General features: G+C 38.8%; 1 protein-coding gene across 5 annotated transcripts in view; it reads right to left on the reverse strand.

Annotated features, from left to right (window-relative positions):
* The window catches only part of RABGAP1L (RAB GTPase activating protein 1 like), a 198,861-nt gene extending 180,955 nt beyond the window's left edge, over positions 1-17,906 (reverse strand). For 3 of the 5 annotated variants that reach the window (XM_032226744.1, XM_032226747.1, XM_032226748.1), the window contains exons 1-3: positions 14,772-14,812; positions 4,444-4,627; positions 2,040-2,250 (exon numbers count right to left, since the gene is read on the reverse strand). In XM_032226744.1, the coding sequence (XP_032082635.1) occupies positions 2,040-2,250; positions 4,444-4,627; positions 14,772-14,780 (404 nt within the window). In that variant the 5' untranslated portion in view covers positions 14,781-14,812. Of the gene's footprint in view, positions 1-2,039; positions 2,251-4,443; positions 4,628-14,771; positions 14,813-17,177; positions 17,196-17,586 lie in introns of those variants that run through there. The other 2 variants (XM_032226745.1, XM_032226746.1) reach the window with 2 other exon arrangements.

Here is a 17,906-nt window from a genome sequence, read left to right on the forward strand (position 1 = left end):
ATTTTTTTAACTTTTTGGTTTTTTTTCTTCACCCATTTTCTCTGTTTCTTTTTTTTTTTAACCTGTTTTCCCAAAAATAAAACCTCTCCAGATAATAAGCCCAATCGGGCTTTAGAGCTCATGCGCTAAAATAATCCCTCCCCGAAAATATTGCAACACAGCAGCAGACATGAGGTGACCACACCTCACCAACTCCTGCATCTCAAAAATACTAAGACCTCCCCAAAAATAAGGCCAAGCACTTATTTCGAGGGTCAAAAGAAAATAAGAACCTGTCTTATTTTCAGGAAAACACGGTAGGCTTCAACTAACTGTTAAAACTACAGGCTGTTTGGATACAACTAAGGATAAAATTTAAAATATATAATTAAATAATTATAATCTGTGAAATCGCAAGATATCATAACTATTATATTGACTGGTGAGATACTAAAGTGTATAAACAACACAACCGAAATCTCCATTAATTTCCGTGAAAATGTTTATGTATATTTGAAGGCAAGATATTAACTTTCACCATAATTGTTTTAGACTATATATATTATATTATGCCTCATACGAAGTTTCCCTGAAAATAAGACAGTGTTTTATTTTCTTTTGACACCACCCCCCAAAAAATAAGCACTTGGCCTTATTTTTTGGTAGAGACAGAGGTAGATATGAAGAAAAAGAAAAAGTACAAAAAAGAAAGAAAAGGAAAAAGGAAAAAAATAGAAATGCAATTTCTTTCCTTCAATTTTTGATACCACAGTTCCTCATGAGATTTATCAGGGAGATCATATAGAACCGTCCTCCAGATGTGCATGTTTAGTCGCTGGTAGTACACGAACAGAAAGAAAACTTTCACTGGATGAAGCCAAAAAACCCATCTAATCCAGCACCGCATGTCACATTCAGAATTTATAAGCATGGCGAAAGAGAGACCTAGCTCTCCTGGTAGCAATTAATAACTAACATATATAACATAGTTATAATTGAATAGTCTACAACTGAATAGGTGAAATGATGTCATCAAGAACCCTATTGTTGATAACCCTCTCCTTTGTAGTTTTGTCCAATTTTGTCCAGTTTAATCCATCAAGTGATTTCACAGTAAAACAAATATCCATAGAAAGGTGGATATTTATCTATCCACACATATTATTTTCATTATCTCCTATCTTAAATTTCACTGTAGTTCTTAATCGTGGCACAACAAAACCGCGCCCGACTAAGCCGCGCCCGATTAAACCGCGTCGCTGACGTCATCAACAGGGCGACAACAGCGAGCGCAGAGAAAGAAGGGCGCTTTAAATAGCGCTTTGAAAGCAAGCCGATTCAACTTAAGGTAAGGGTTAGGTTTAGGGTTAGCTTTAGGGTTAGCTTTAGGGTTAGGTTAAGGGTTAGGTTTAGGGTTAGGTTAAGGGTTAGGGTTAGGGTTAGGTTAAGGGTTAGGATTAGGTTTAGGGTTAGGTTTAGGGTTAGGTTTAGGGTTAGGTTTAGGATTAGGATTAGGTTTAGGGGAGTTAGGTTTAGGGGTTAATTTTAGGTTTAGCGTTTACAGCGTGCTTCTGTCTCCGCGCTGTTGTCGCCCTGTTGATGACGTCAGCTACGCGGTTTCGTCGAGTGCGGTTTAGTCGAACGTGGTTTTGTGGTAGAACCATTCTTAATCTAGTAAAAATGCAAACAGCTCCTTACTTGGATCATAAACTTCAAACCAAATCTAAAAAAAGCTCTGCTCCAAAAAACACCCCACTTGAGCTTATAAAGCTGCCAAATACCCTTTCGTGTTATGTCTAGACTGGAATGAAGGCACCTGCTTTCCTAATCAGCTACCTGCTATCAGCTACACACTGCAAACATCCAGGCAACATTTGAGGAACTTGAAAGAAAGATGGGAATTAGATACGATCTTCAAAACACAAAACAATAGATTCTACTGAGCAAGTTGAAGCTCCTACAGGAGGAAGCAGGAATCTATTATTTTCATATCTAATCTAATCCTGTTCTAAAACTTATTTGAATACCTTGCATATACTCAGTAGAAACATCCAGCTCACCTAACAGAACCATCTGGAATATTTGGAACATAAAGAGTTACAGGAGATGGAGAAGGATTTGAGTTTTTCAAAGTTGCCATGGCACACAAGGCCTCTGCTTCACTGCGGGGAGCAGAAACTTTCATACAGCCGAGGTATAATAATTTGTTGAATAATACACTATCCTCTTCTGAAGGTAGGGTGAAAGAATGAGATGTTTGCAGTGAAGATTCTGAAACAAACACAATTCAACAATTAGCTAATATTCGTTGCAAAGTGTCATTCATAATGACAGAATCATAACCACAACAATGTTCTTGGGCCGCCTTTGAAATCTGTTGTAAGATTACAGATGATTATTGTTATATTAATATTCCTAAACTCCAAGTGTATAACGACCACAAGAGTCTTATAACAATTTAAGTTCCTTAAATTGAAACTTACAACTTAACAACTGTTCGAATTACAGCGGACCCCCGTAAAAGCTATTTACAACAGAGCCCCATAGTTACGGCCGCTGCAGCGCCCCCACAATTCATTTGCCCTTATGACCAACTGTAAGGATGCTGCAGCAGCACCACCCACCTATCTTCCCTCCTACCCTACCCCCAGGGTCTCTGCAAACATTTCCCTCTCTGAACAGCTCCCTGCTAGCTTTAGGACTGATTCCCACTCCACCAAGCTCCACACACTCCTCCTCACTTACCTTGTGAAGATCTCCGAAACGTTCCATAGCACTGGAACAAGTCACTTTGTGCTCAGCTGCATGGTACAATTTTGGAAGCAGCTGTTATGTATCCAGGGGCTGAATTGCATTCTGGTAGATGTAAATATCACTGGCACTTCTGGAATCGCACTATATAATTATGCAATTAAGTGATCCATTCCAGCATTCTGGAAGGCCTCAGGGCTCTTCAGAAGGAAAGGAGGATGTTTGACGTGGTGGAATGGGAATCAAGCCTAAGGCTTGAGGGGACTCAGTGGCAGTTGGAAAAGGTGTGTGGAACCAAGGGGTAGGAATCAGAGCATGGAGTCTCTCCGGGAATGGGGAGCCTTGGGAGGACCTGGGCAGGCTGGCCTATGCCTATGCTAGTCTTCCAAGAGTCTCCCCCATCCCTGGGAATCCCATGCTGCATTAAGTGACCTATATGTTCATTTAATTATTATATTGGAGAGAGTAGGGTTGGAGAGAATCATCAAGTGAGATCCTTTACTTAATGGCTATCACAAAATGTAACCATAACAGATAGGCCCCATTACAGTCATATCTCAGGAACTATCTGTAATTTTAAAGGTACTGACAACTGTAAATATATTTCTGTATATATATTTCTGTAAATATATTTCAAGCAGATTCCCTCTAATATTTTTCCTTCTTAAAACATGAAAATGAATGTTAAAATAAATGCAAAATTCAGCAAAATACATGAATGCAAAATTCAGCATTATACGAATAAAAACATGCATTATGAATGTTTTTGTCTTTCCTAAATATCTCCTTCAGTATTCACACAATGTATAAAGTATTTCTGCTAATACAGATAGTCCTCAACCTATGACCACAACTGAGCCCAAAATTTATGTTGTTAACTGAGAAATTTATTGAGTTCTGCCCCATTTTAGATTTTTCTAAACAGATTTGTTAAAATAAATCGCTGCAGTTGTTAAATCAGTTAACACGGGTTAAGTGAATCAGGTTTCCCCATTGAATTTGCTTGTCAGAAGGCCATAAAAGGTGATCACATGACCATGGGACGCTGCAACCGTCAATTGCGAAGCATCTGAATTTTATTCACGTGACCATGGGAATACTGCAATGGTCGCGAGTATGAAAAATGGTTATAAGTCACTTTTTTCAGTGCTGTTGTAATTTTGAATGGTCACTAATGTGTTTCCCTGAAAATAAGACAGACCCCTGAAATAAACACTCGGCCTAATTTTCAGGGAGGTTTCATTATTTTTGAGGTGCAGGAGGAGACAAGCGTGGTCACCTCATGGCTACTGCTGTGTTGCGCATTGCTGTGTCCGCCACTCTTTTTGCGGTGGCCATTAGCGTGACAGAAGGAGCTAGGGTTGCTGGAACAGCTGTTAGGTAAGGGCGTGTGGGGTAAATGGGGCATGTTCCCCCTTCCTCCCCCCCCCCCCCGGTCTCGCCTCACCTCTGGTTGTTTGTGCGGCAACCAACCAGAGGAAATGGCAGGAACCAGCTTTGCATGTGTTTAAATAGTTTTGGGGAGGGCTTATTTTGGGGGAGGGCTTATTTTAGCACATGCGCTCAAAAGCCCAATTGGGCTTATTATCCAGGGAGGTCTTATATTCAGGGAAATAGGTTAAATGAAAGATTGTAAGTCAGGGACTATCTGTACTTAGAATCATCTTCAAATGGGGTCAACAGTACACAAATTTAATATATAAACAGACAAACCTGTGGTGGGAGAATCAAGTGGAAGATGCATAGAGCTTTGGTTTAGAGAAATCTCTTCAAAAGATTGTTGGCAATTACCACTCAAATCCACAAAATCAGAAATATTTTCTTGCGGGCCTTTGTCAAAATCTTTCAGTACCTTTTCCATGGTTTGTGTTATTTGTTGTTCTTCATCTGGAAACATCTAGAAGAAAAAATAAAATATTTATCAGTACAGTATAACAATTCCACAAGCAACAGTATATCTTAAACTTCAATAAACACCTTCATATCTCTTTTTCACATAATCAAGCTATTTCCAAATCACAGGTCTGCAAAAAAAAATTTTTTTGAGAGCTGTTTTGGTTATTCCACGTAATCTTTTTGTTTTTTGGTGTGCTGAATCCGAAAATGACCTCCATTTTGTCATAGGACATCATGTTTCCTGACAATTTAGGTAACTATGTTAAATAAGGCAATACCTCAAAATAAATGGAAATACTTATAAAATTAAAGTTTTATTACAATATTTTCATGAAAATCCTTTTTGGAACTGAAATGAGCTCACGTACACACACTAAACTCGATTCTTCTTCCCTGTGAGGCTCCTCTTGGTGCATTTATGCTTGTGAGTAGCATCTGGAATGTCTCTCTGAAGCATCCAACAGTAGTCTGCCATCATTGTAATGCTCCATTTTCCCTGGTATCTCCTTTCCATCTCTTTAATGTCTTGGTGGAATCGTTCACCTTGTTCCTCACTCACAGCTCCCAAATTTTAAGCACAGACTTAAAACCTGCTTAGCTTATGTTTATATTGCTGACTATTAGATTTACAGTGCTGTATTTTTTTTACATAACTCGGACAAACCCTTTAAGGGGTTTTTTTGGCATTTTATATCTTAAATGCACTTATGTGAATCAATTAATAATTAAATAAGTAATTTGGACATTAAATTTTAAAACCCATAATATAAAAAAATACCAAAAATTTTAAAAAATGATAAATTTGAAGACAATTTTGCATGTTGTGGCAAATCATGACGTCTAGGAGTTTTTTCAATATTTTATTTGTTTTCAGCACACCAAAATACATGGAAATTAGATGAAAATAATCAAACGGCTTTTTAGTCGCAGACCTGTGAAATCAATTCCTGAAAAGATGCCTGATTTAATTCCTTTCAAATTTTAGCAGTTGATGACTATGTACCAGTATGTTTATTTCTCCATCAGTTTTTGATTTTCATCACACTAAAATCCGTCGGCAAGATGAAGTGCATTTCAAAATTCAAAATTCTAATGTCAGGGTTCCAAATAGCATCCAAAATTAAATCAGAGTCCGCTGAGACGTTTCCATCGACAAGCTCAGCGTCTTAGCCACTGAGTCACTGCATCCCTTTATTACTTTATTAATGATTTATTAATAGTGATGGATTAAAAATTCAACTACTTTACTATATTATGAATTACAAAATAGTCTAGTAAATAATTTCAAGCTACAAAATATTTATAAAAATGTTTTAAACAAGTACACACTATGGTACATTTGCAGTACAACAAATTTACTGATTATGTGGCATGTTCTTCAACCAAACAAGCAGTTAAAGAGCATTAACTGTATAAATATATTTGGGAGTGAATATTAAATGTTGTTCTCCTTATAAAGCAATGAAAATGTAAAAATAACTGTCATACATTTGGATTAAAAATAGATGCTTAACGCTTCTTTTAATTGACCTAGATACAATGCAAGATATGAATAGCAATAGCAATAGCAGTTAGACTTATATACCGCTTCATAGGGCTTTCAGCCCTCTCTAAGCGGTTTACAGAGTCAGCATATCGCCCCCACAGTCTGGGTCCTCATTTCACCCACCTTGGAAGTATGGAAGGCTGAGTCAACCTTGAGCGGGTGAGATTAGAACCGCTGAACTGCAGATAACAGTCAGCTGAAGTGGCCTGCAGTACTGCACCCTAACCACTGCGCCACCTCGGCTCTACGAAACTATATGAAGGTATAGAGGTGGCGCCCCCTCTGTGGGCATGCGGGCCATTGCCTGAGCTCAGCTAACTGGACGTCGGATTTCCGACACGCACATGTGCACCAGCCAGCTGGATGTCAGGTTTTTGGCACTCTGGTTTGGGCAATTTGTACCAAAAAGGTTTGCCATCACTGGTCTAAGTCCGTCTTAACATTCAGAGAGGTTAAAAAAGCATCCATCCATCCATCCATCCATCCATCCATCCATCCACCCATCCATCTATCTAATGAACACTGTGTTCCAGCAAAAGCAGGACAATGCGAATAATTGCCTCAGGATCTGGGGAACTCCTAATCATTCAGGGAACAATGGAGTCAGCAAATTCCATAGGAGAATGTCAAGGTATTTGTGAGGGGCAGCTTAAATAAATGTGAATAAGGTAACAGGAGAACTAACAAGTAAATTTATAACCAAATGGCTGAAGCAAAAGACATTTCATTTTTTTTTAATGTTCTGACCTTAGTCCAAGTAAAATGTTATGGCAAAACCGAAGTAATTCATACAAGACAGCTCAAAAATATCTTAAAGAGGAATGCATCAAAATCCTTCCAAACCAATGTGCAGTATTGATCAACAAATTCAAGAAACATTCGACTGAATTTATTGCTTCAGAAACAGGTACCAGCTGATGGAATTGGGGAATTCCATCAGATGGTGATCATTGGCTCAATATGTTCAATAAAGACATGACATGGTATATTGTTTGGAGTGTGGTTTGCTCAATTTCTTTACTTCTTATAAGATTAAGATTGTGGATAATTCTAAAGGTATTAATACTGTATATTGATATTTTTTTACAGGTAGTCCTCAACGTAGATGCATAATTTGGACCAGAATTTCTGTTTCTAAGCAAATAATTATTAAGTGAATCACACCTGATTTTAAACTATCATTTGCCATCATTTTAATACTATATTGAAACATATTTTCACTATTCTATTTTTTTCTAATGCGATTTACTTATGTAAGCTCACATATGGGGACCAGGACTTGCAAAAGGATATGTCATTTTTTAAAATTGGTTCCTGAGCACAATTTATGTATTTAATAGACAAGCCAAGAACCAAAGAAAGTGAAAAACATCACAGAATCACAACTAGCTGACTTCTCTTTCTGATCTCCTTTCTACATAATCTCTTATTTCTTTTCCCATTTATTATTCTCCTAAGAGCACTCAGGGTCCAAAGAGAGATCTCACTTTTAAATTTACAGTTCCAAATTCTATTCTTAGACCAAATGGTTTTAGCTCCAAGGTGCCTAATAATGTCTCAGCAGACCGCTCACTCACTATCACCTTGAGCACAAGTTAGAATAAAAAAAACTGCTGAACTGGAAAATGGCTGCAACGCTTGCATTTCCCCCTAAGCTCTGAGTACAAATTATTTCTAATTACTGTACTTAAAGAGAATTGTATTTAACTGGAAGGGCAGAAATTTAATACAAATTGCTATCATTCAAAAAGACACCAGAAGAGAGGCTCAAATGAATATAGAGAACACCTGATAGAGAAGTGTTCCAATGAGGAGGTAGATATCTGTGTGTTCGTGCGGGTGGGTGTGGAGAGGGTGCACACAATTGTACACCTTCAAGTCAGTACTAGCAATAGCAATAGCAGTTAGACTTATATACCGCTTCATAGGGCTTTCAGCCCTCTCTAAACGGTTTACAGAGTCAGCATATTGCAACCAACAACAATCCAGGTCCTCGGAAGGATGGAAGGCTGAGTCAACTCTGAGCCGGTGAGATTTGAACAGCCAAACTGCAGTCAGCTGAAGTAGCCTGCAGTGCTGCATTTAAACATTGCGCCACCTGGGCTCTACTGACTCCTGGCAACTGGTTGAATAAATCTCTGCAATTTTCCTGGCAAGATTTCAGGAGTGGTTTGCCATGGTTTTCTTCCATAACTGTCCCAAGATAACACACTTGGTTTTGGGACTGGATGGGACTAGAACGCATGATCCCCCAGTTACTACCCTGTTTTCCCAAAAATAAGACCTCCCTAGATAATAAACCCAATCAGGCTTTTGAGCGCATGTGCTAAAATAAGACCTCTCCCGAAAGTAAGCCCTCCCCGAAAATATTGCAACATAGCAACAGCTATGAGGTGACCACGCTCACCACCTCAAAAATAATAAGACCTCTCCCGAAAGTAAGCCCCCCCCCCGAAAATATTGCAACACAGCAACAGCTATAAAGTGACCACGCTCACCACCTCAAAAATAATAAGACCTCCCCGGAAATAAGGCCAAACGCTTATTTCGGGGGTAAAAAGAAAATAAGACCCCAAGGTTACTATCATGTTTCCCTCAAAATAAGACCCTGTCTTATTTTCAGGGAAACATGGTAGGAACCTTGGTGTCTTAACTGGTTATACCAAATTGGCTCTCAAATGCCATTTTTATGTATTATGTATTCACAATGATTCATTGACTTATACAATGGCACAAAACCTTGCAAATTAAGTATAATGCTTTTGGGAAAAGATACAGACTTGTACCATTTAAAAAAAACGTATTTATTTTTTTCAATTACTATTATTATTGAAATAATAAAATATTTTGTGGAAAATTAAGACAAGTCTGATAAAGTCGTTTAGTAATTTGACAATACTTTATATTGATAACTGATTTTTCATTAGGTGATTCTTAATTATATATGGTCAAGGGTGTGACAGTTTGTTAAAATTGTACTTGAGTTGATTTATCTCTGTTAATTGGATTTCTTCTGTAATGGAGGAGGAAAACACTTGTTGTACCAGCTGAAGTTTCCAGTTGGTCTATAGGGGAAGCCCAACATAGAACGCATTGTAATAATCGAGAAGTGACAAATGCATGGGTGATACAGTAAAGCTTTATGATCCAGGGAAAGGCCACAGTTGGTAATATAATTGTGCAATGTGTGGAAGACCGGGAGTTCTAGTCCCACCCTAACCATGAAAGCCAGCTGGGTGACTTTGGGCCAGTCACTCTGTCAGCTCAATCCATCTCACAAGGTTGTTGTGGGGAAAAGAGGAGGAGGAAGGTGTGTTGGATATGTTCAACGCCTTGAGTTATTTGTAAGAATAATAAAAATGGGATAGGGTACAAATAAAGGTTCCACCACAAAACCGCAGTAGACTAAAGCGCGCTCGACAAAAGCGCGTACCTGACGTCATCACAGCGCGACGAAAACATCACGCTGTGATCGGTAAAGTTAAAATTAACGCGAAAACCTTACCCTAACCCCCCCAAACCTAAACCTAAACCTAAACCTAACCCTTAACCTAACCCTAACCCTAACCCTTAACCTAACGCTAAACCTAACGCTAACCCTTAACCTAACCCTAAACCTAACCCTAAACCTAACCCTAACGCTTAACCTAACCCTAACCTAACCCTTAACCTAACGCTAACCCTTAACCTAACCCTAAACCTAACCCTAACGCTTAACGTAACCCTAAACCTAACCCTAACCCTTAACCTAACCCTAACCTTAAACCTAACCCTTACCTTTACGTGAATCGGCTTGCTTTAAAAGCGCTTTTTAAAATCTCAGCGGTCGTATTTGTCGCGCTGCTGATGACGTCAGGTACGCGCTTTAATCGGGCGCGCTTTAGTGGTCCGCGGTTTTGTCGTGCCACGCAAATAAAATGTTATCTGGTGCTTTTGTTTTGTTTTGTTTTGTTTTGAAGCAATCTGAGCCAAGACTATCTGGGTGTACTCTAACCTTTCTGGTAATTGTTAGCCTTAGTAGTGATTAAAGGTTTGAGTCTCTGCAGCTCAAGTTTTTTAATTTTTCTCTCCTCCTTCTTCAACCAAGATTGAATCCCACACATTTCCATCTCATGTTTATGGATTCCAATCACAGGAGGCAACAAGGGCTATATCATTTTAAAGACTAGACACACATTTTTCTTGCCTTGATATTTAATTTAACACACCAAACAGTCAAAGCAACAGCACAACTTTTCGCTGTTTCCTTGATTACTCTCGTGATTACTTTCCAGAGTTTCCCTCAAGAGTTGACTGTTTTTTAAGACAAGAATGTTGTCTTATAAAAACATGATATCTGCCATTATACTAATAACAAAAAGAGATGCAAACTATTGTATTCTCTGCTACCTCAAAGACAATTACCTTTGCTTTTGAAAGAGTAGAAAAAGGAAATCAATAGATTTTCAAACGAAAGTGTAACTTCATATGGTCACAATATTAAAAGCTCAGTACATATTTAGATATAAATTTTAGAACATTGCCAACGTTGATTGTCTTAAAAATGAAAAATAAAGCATATTAATTATGCAAATTTAATTACCCTGATTAAATAAGCATAATTTAAAAGCCAACCTAGATTCCTGCTGACTATATAGGCTAATCCCATCAACCTGATGTCTCCATTAATAACTTGTAGTGAAGAGATGTGCAAAATGTTGTACTTAAAATTATCCCCGTATAAATGTTTGGAAGATAATCCAGTGTAAGAAACATCTAGCGTTTCACATATTCTAAATGTTTAGAATTTGGAATGCCTAAAGCTTCCCAAATACTATGATTTTATTTGAAATAGTAGTATCACAGTCAGTACATTTCAAACCAAAATGTTTAGCACCCTATACCTGAAGATTTTTTCAAGAACATTCTGTTAGCCCCTGGTCTTAGTCATTCAACATATCCCTTTTTTCTCTATTTCAACTTCATAAGCATTGTACTTATTTTTCTAAATAATCATCCATGCACTTCAAATAGGTAGAATATGTAATTTTATATTTGCTGATCACTATCTTAAGGGCCTCTTATCCAGGACTGACTGACTGGCTCTTCTTGCAATCTACAATGCTGTTAGGAATCAATTTTGAATTTATAATTTCATTATGGGCTATTTTTCACTCTCTAACTGTTCATATATCATATTTTACTGCTGGGAAGCCCATTAACAATACAATGTCCTTCCTTGATATTCCACTTAGCACCTCATACAATTTGCTAAATGATTTATCAAGTCTTATGGTAAAGAGTAATATTCATTTTATATCCACTAGTTGTAATGGCATGATCTTATTTATTGAGATACAACAATTATTTCTATTTCTTTCTGTGGTCTCAGGCACAGAGAGTATACTGTGCAATTATCTAAACTGAAATGTTCCATTGCACTTTAAGCTCATTTATTCCTAAAATATGCAAACTCTTTTTTTTTAACTTTCCATTCTGACAATTTCACATCATCTTTGGCCCGTCATATTTTCGTATCTCGTGTTCTCGTGTTCCTTTACATGTGCATGTAAAGACATTCTGCCTAGCTTCAGCTGTCAAGACAGGACTAGAAAAACACCTGGTAACTTATTTTTACTGTAGAAAATTGTAAGCCATAATGAAAGAATGCTAGCAACTAGAGTTTCAACCACAAATCCTATTTATAGACAGAATAAGAAAACATCAGTTTTAGAACATGCAGCTTGCTGACAATCAAAGTTTAAGAAAAAGTATCCCATGCTTATTAAAATTTAGCTTTGTGTTGTTTAGCTTCTATTCTGACCAAATCTGAAAGCAAGCCATAATACCGCAATATGTTTCCGGAGTGGGGGTGGGGGGGACACACAACTAAATACCATATTTTTCGGAGTATAAGACGCACCGTTTTTCCTCAAAAAAGAGGCTGAAAATCTAGGTGCGTCTTATACACCAAATACAGCATTTTTTTGCCTCCAAAGCCCCGCCCCTTCACCAAAATGGTCGTGCATACCCTTATGGAGGCTTTCAGAGAGCTCCTGGGGGCTGGGGAGGGCAGAAATGAGCAAAATACAGGCCGTTTTTTGCCCTCCCCCCCCCCGGCCCCTAGCAGCACTCTATAAGCCTCCATAAGGCTATGCATGCAAAAAAAAATTGACAAAAAACGGGCCTGTTTCTGTTTTTTGCTCTTTTTTGGGCCCCCACCTCCCCAGGAGCACTCTGCAAGCCCCCCCCCCTAGGCTATTCATGCCTTTTCTTCTTAAAAAAAAAACGGGCCTGTTTTTGTGAAAAACGGGCCGTTTTGGGGATGTTTGCAGAATGCAAAAACTTTTTTTCCTTTTGGAAAGCTTTTTAACTGATTGATGAGAATTACATTGATCAAGTGCTGTGCCAGCAGAAACAAAGTCTTAGGTGCTACAGATTGTCAGCGATTTTCTTCTCCAGCACACGGATAAATACACCTGGAAACATCTACCTACTACCTACTCTCCCTCTCTCCCTACCTACCTACTGTATTTCTGTCTCTCCCTCCCTCCCTCTAACTACTTACTCTCTCCCTCCCTAACTACCTACTGCATTTCTCTCTTCCCCCTCTCTCTCTCCATCTACCTACGTACCTACATACCTACTCTCTCCCTCCCTATCTACTGTATTTCTCTCTCTCTGTCCCTCTACCTGCCTACCTACCTACTTACACTCTCTCTCCCCCTACCTACTGTATTTCTCTATCTCTATTTTTCTCTCTCTCTATCCCTTTATCTAACTACCTAACTATTCTCTCTCACTCTCTCTCCCTACCTACCTACTGTATTTCTCTCTCTTTCTCTCCCTCTCTCTCCCTCTATCTACCTACCTACTTTTTTTAAAAAAAAATTGCCTCTTCAAAACCTTGGTGCATCTTATACTCCAAAAAATATGGTATGTGCATTTATCTTCTGATAAATTAGGTAGGACCTATGCTTTCTTTTGGGGATCCATAATTCATATTCTATTAAAAAAAAGTAGGAGATATTGTAAGTTTCCAGTTCAGTTTGTTCCTTCAGATGTTCAGGATAAAATAATGGCTGCTAATTGGAGTTTTACCTCCATTTTTCAACTCTAGGTCCACTACCCTATCCTTCTACAATTCCTTCCCTCTGTTAGTTCTATTCCTCAAATAAAGTATATAGAAGAAATAATAGTAGATTTTGAAACGCTCATATATAATTTCTATATAGTATAGCAAAAAATAGGACAATCTCATGCATGGTTTTCAGACATAAATATTATATTCTGAAGAAGAAATTCACATAAATGTACTATTTTTCCATATCAATGATACCAGAATCATAGGAAAATAATAATCACATAAACATTTAAGGCTAATAAAAAATGAAAAGCTGTAAGAATTTTTTCTTCCTAAGAAGCAGGGAAATTAGTTCAGGAAAAATAATGTTAATTTTGCAATAGTTGAAGGTTGTTTTATCGGACTCTAGTCTATGTATGTTTACTCAGAATGTGTTTAGTTTAAAAGGTATAACACTCAGCAAAATGTGCACAAGATTTAGACAACCATTTATGGCATACTCTTTGAATTTCAATTTTCAGATCTTGATATTCTGTGATCTTCTCCACTTCTTTTATTTTCTATTCTACTGTCACATAATTATCCATACTTTCTTTTTTCAACCACAGTTATACCTGGTGCTTTATGAGCCAATACTTTATCAGTTATATTCAGAAATACCACAATATTTTAACATGCTCATTTTCAGCTACTTTTTCAACTCTACGTTCCCACCATTTTTTAATATTATTATTATGTGATACTTTTACAGATGTTCCAGTGAATCATTTTGGTGACTGTATTATGTCATTATTAATATAACTGTCTGTTATCTTCTTGCACAAGTTAAGCATATAAAACTATTTGTTCTGTTTCTTTTTATATCCTACCTTTTTATATATAATTTAAGGCGGTGAACATACCTAATGTTATGGAATAATTACAAGGATTTCCTTACAAAACATAAAATGTATCAGTGTTTAGAATTTTAGAGCATTAAGGTATTTCTTCTAATGCTAAAATATCTCAAATATATAAATTCTCAACAATACAGAGGTGTTTGGTTTAAAAAATATTTAAAATCAAGAGATATTTTTATTTTCCCACTGAAACTGATCTGTTTTGATAATGTGTTGTGAATTATTAGAGAATTAGAAATCAGCGAAGTAACAGCATGAAATGTTTTTGAAATAAGCTTTTTAGATCTTATGCAATATTTTAAAAAAGTAAATGAGGGGAGTGATTGCTATTACAAATGGCAAAGGTTACTCTACGAAATAGATTGCTGCAGATTAGAAACACACTGGACTTTAAACTGCCACAGGACCTGCCATGTCTTATTCTTGATCCACGTCACCAGTAATTCTTATATATTATAGCAAACCTACTATATATTTTAAACCTTATTTATAAATGTTGGTAGTTTCCAAGTTTAATAGAATTTGTATGCTGCCCACTTCCATTGGGACACTGGGCGGCTCACAACAGACAAAGAAACATTTAAAATTTAAAAAATAGAAATAAAAAATAAAAATACAGTATTAAAATTCACATCACCCATTCCATCTAAGCGGGGCTGGATATCAATCAACAGCCCCCCAGGCCTGCAAGAACAGCCAGGTCTTGATGGCTTTACGGAAGGCCGGGAGAGTGGTAAGGGTCCGGATCTCTGCAGGTAGATCATTCCATAGGGCCGGCGCAGCAACAGAGAAGGCCCTCCCCCGGGAAGCCGCCAGCCGGCATTGTCCGGTTGACGGCACCCGGAGGAGGCCCAACCTGTGCGATCTTGTTGGTCGTTGGGAGGTAAGTGGCAGGAGGCGGTCTCTCAGGTAGCCAGGTCCTAAACCATGTAGGGCTTTAAAAGTAACGACTAGCACTTTGAAGCGCGTACCGGTAGTGGTACATTTGCTTAAAGTCAACTTATTAAAAATTAACTTCAAACACTGAAAGCATGCCCCACAACCTCAGTATATACCAAATGAAGTTGGACACTTTTGGCAGGAGATAGAAATATACATATATTACACTGAATAAATATTTGAGCCAGTCAATTCAATGCTACCTATTCTCATATGGTTCGTCAAGGTTTTAAATGGAGTATTTTCAGGCTTATGACTAGAACTCATTTACTAGAAATATCAAGGAAAAAGCATGAATCTTCCATTTGAACCAGGCACTCTAATGTTCAACTAGCACATTCAATTAAGCCTTTATTAGCATTTACACCATTCCACTGCATTCCAATACAAGATACTTCTACTTACAGAGGGAAAACTGCTCCAGTAGATTTTCCAATTCATAACACACACAGATTTGCACCACAGCACAAATGCTATTTCTTTTCAACAGTTCAACAAAAAATTTTAAACGTAGCCTTCTATAACCTGGCAATGTGTTGGGAATGTAACCCCCCCCCCAAAATCCTAGTTAGACTAGAAAACTTGCTTTAATAAATGTTTTTCAGAACCAAATTATCAGGGATATACGTTCCTATTAAATTATTAGATTTTTGTATCTACACACCCACTCAATTTAAGGCGATGAATGTACTTAATACTGTTGCGTATTTTCTCCATCCTGTGAGGTGGATTGTGCTTACTAAGAGTCACTGGGCTGGCTTTCATCCCTAAGGGAAGCCTAGTATTTGGTCTCCTGATTTCTAGGCCAGTCCCTTAACCACTACATCAAACTGGCTATCTCTTCATCATAAAAGTTTCTACAGTATGAATACTTCTCTAGATTCATTTTCAGAATGCCTGCTTCAAATATATTTCTTAGGGTTATTTTCATGACATTGATATTTTATCACAACAAGAGACTTGCTGAGTTCACATACATGTTGGCTAATTATGATTTATTATATTGTGAAAATTAGGTTAATTAGATAAATCAACGTGTAGCCTTTGAAATGAGTCTTCATAAAAACCTTGACCAATTCTAAAGCCGGTTAATAAGATTTGCCTTTCAATGCAATTATATAAATATGGGTGGCAACTTTTCATTAATATTTTAAAATATATCCGAGAACTCAGTCTACTCTGGCAAATTCCTGCTATTGGAGCCTGACTTTCCCTATGATCATTTCAAGGCTAACATGGATGTAAAATTTCAGTCAAAGCAAAATGAACTAGTCTTTACCTATTGCGTTTAGATCCAGTTTATACTGGTGTATGTTCACTTCTCCGTCTATAAATCAAGTTTTTACACACTTCAACTAGTTATACCCAAGATTTGTTAGAACTTTATTAAACTTCCATCTTTGGATCCTTGCAATGAATTGCAATATAATACCTAAAGAAAATCGATTTATTTCTCTGCACGAACCATCTACTTAAAAAAAACAAAACACCAGTGCTTTTTGCGTGGGGAAAAAAGGCCTGAACCACATCCTTCCTCTCATCACGCATTTCCTATATCTCACTAAGACGCAGTGGTCTCCCACCTTGGCAACTTTAAGACTCGTGGACTTCAACTCCCAGAGTTCCTCAGCCAGCAAAGCTCTAATGTTCAACTAGCAAAGCTGGCTGAGGAACCCTGGGAGTTGAAGTCCACAGGTCTTAAAGTTGCCAAGGTTTGGAGACCCACCGCACTTACAGCTTCAACTTCACCTTATAAGAACGCCGCGATTCTGCCCTCCCGCAAAATGCCTCCTTCTCACGGATCCCACCCACTGCGTTTCACGGACTCGCCAACCCGCAAGAAAAAGACGAGCATCACCGGCCAGCCACGCTCCTCCATCCTAGCCAAGTTTTTTGGGGGGGAAAAGATACGCGACGAGCTTAAAGCAGCCCCCAAAAGTTTACTTGGGAAGCCCACCCCCCCACACACACTTTGAGCTGCCTAAGGTCGCCCAGCCACCCTTCAGCTCCTTCGGGCAGCAATTGCAAGAGCCGAGGTGGCACAGTGGTTAGAGTGCAGTACTTCAGCTGACTGTTAGCTGCAGTTCAGCGGTTCAAATCTCACCGGCTCAGGGTTGACTCAGCCTTCCATCCTTCCGAGGTGGGTAAAATGAGGACCCAGATTGTTGGGGGCAATATGCTGACTCTCTAAACCGCTTAGAGAGGGCTGAAAGCCCTATGAAGCGCTATATAAGTCTAACATTGCTAACATTGCTAATTGCAAGGCCAAAGAGATGGAGAGCTCCTTCTCGGAGGCAGGCAGACGTCAACTCTCCACGAAGCGCACCGGGTTGACTTCCACCCCGCGCCTGTCCAAAGGGGATCCTCCTAAAAGCAAAAAAAAACCCAGACCTGGAGCTGGGAGGAGAAGAAAGCTAAATTTGGGAACCCGGACTAAACTAAAGGCAATTGGATTCAGGCGCACCAAAGGCGTGAAAAGCTCCGCCAGCGCGTCCAAGCCGAGGTCTACTCACTCATAACGCCCCTTTTTCTCTCCTTTTTCTCCTCTTTAGCGCACCAGCTCCACTTTGCACGCCGGGCAAGACAGCGCCCCCGGCGGGAAAAGGAGCCTCGCCCCTCGCCCAAAACTCGCTCCCTCGGGAGGGTGTCGCTGCTGCTGCTGCTGCTGTTGCTGCTGTCGTCGTGGAGGGAAAAGAGGAGGCGCGCCTCTTCCGTTCCTCTCTCCCGGCTGAAGGCGGCGGTGACGAGGGCGATTCCGCGAAAGGGGCGGAGGAGAAGTGAGAGCCGGCAGAGGAGGAACGGCCCCGGCCTACACGACGGCAACTGCGCAGGC

This window comes from Thamnophis elegans, chromosome 11 (assembly GCF_009769535.1).
Source record: "Thamnophis elegans isolate rThaEle1 chromosome 11, rThaEle1.pri, whole genome shotgun sequence".
Classification (NCBI taxonomy): domain Eukaryota; kingdom Metazoa; phylum Chordata; class Lepidosauria; order Squamata; family Colubridae; genus Thamnophis; species Thamnophis elegans.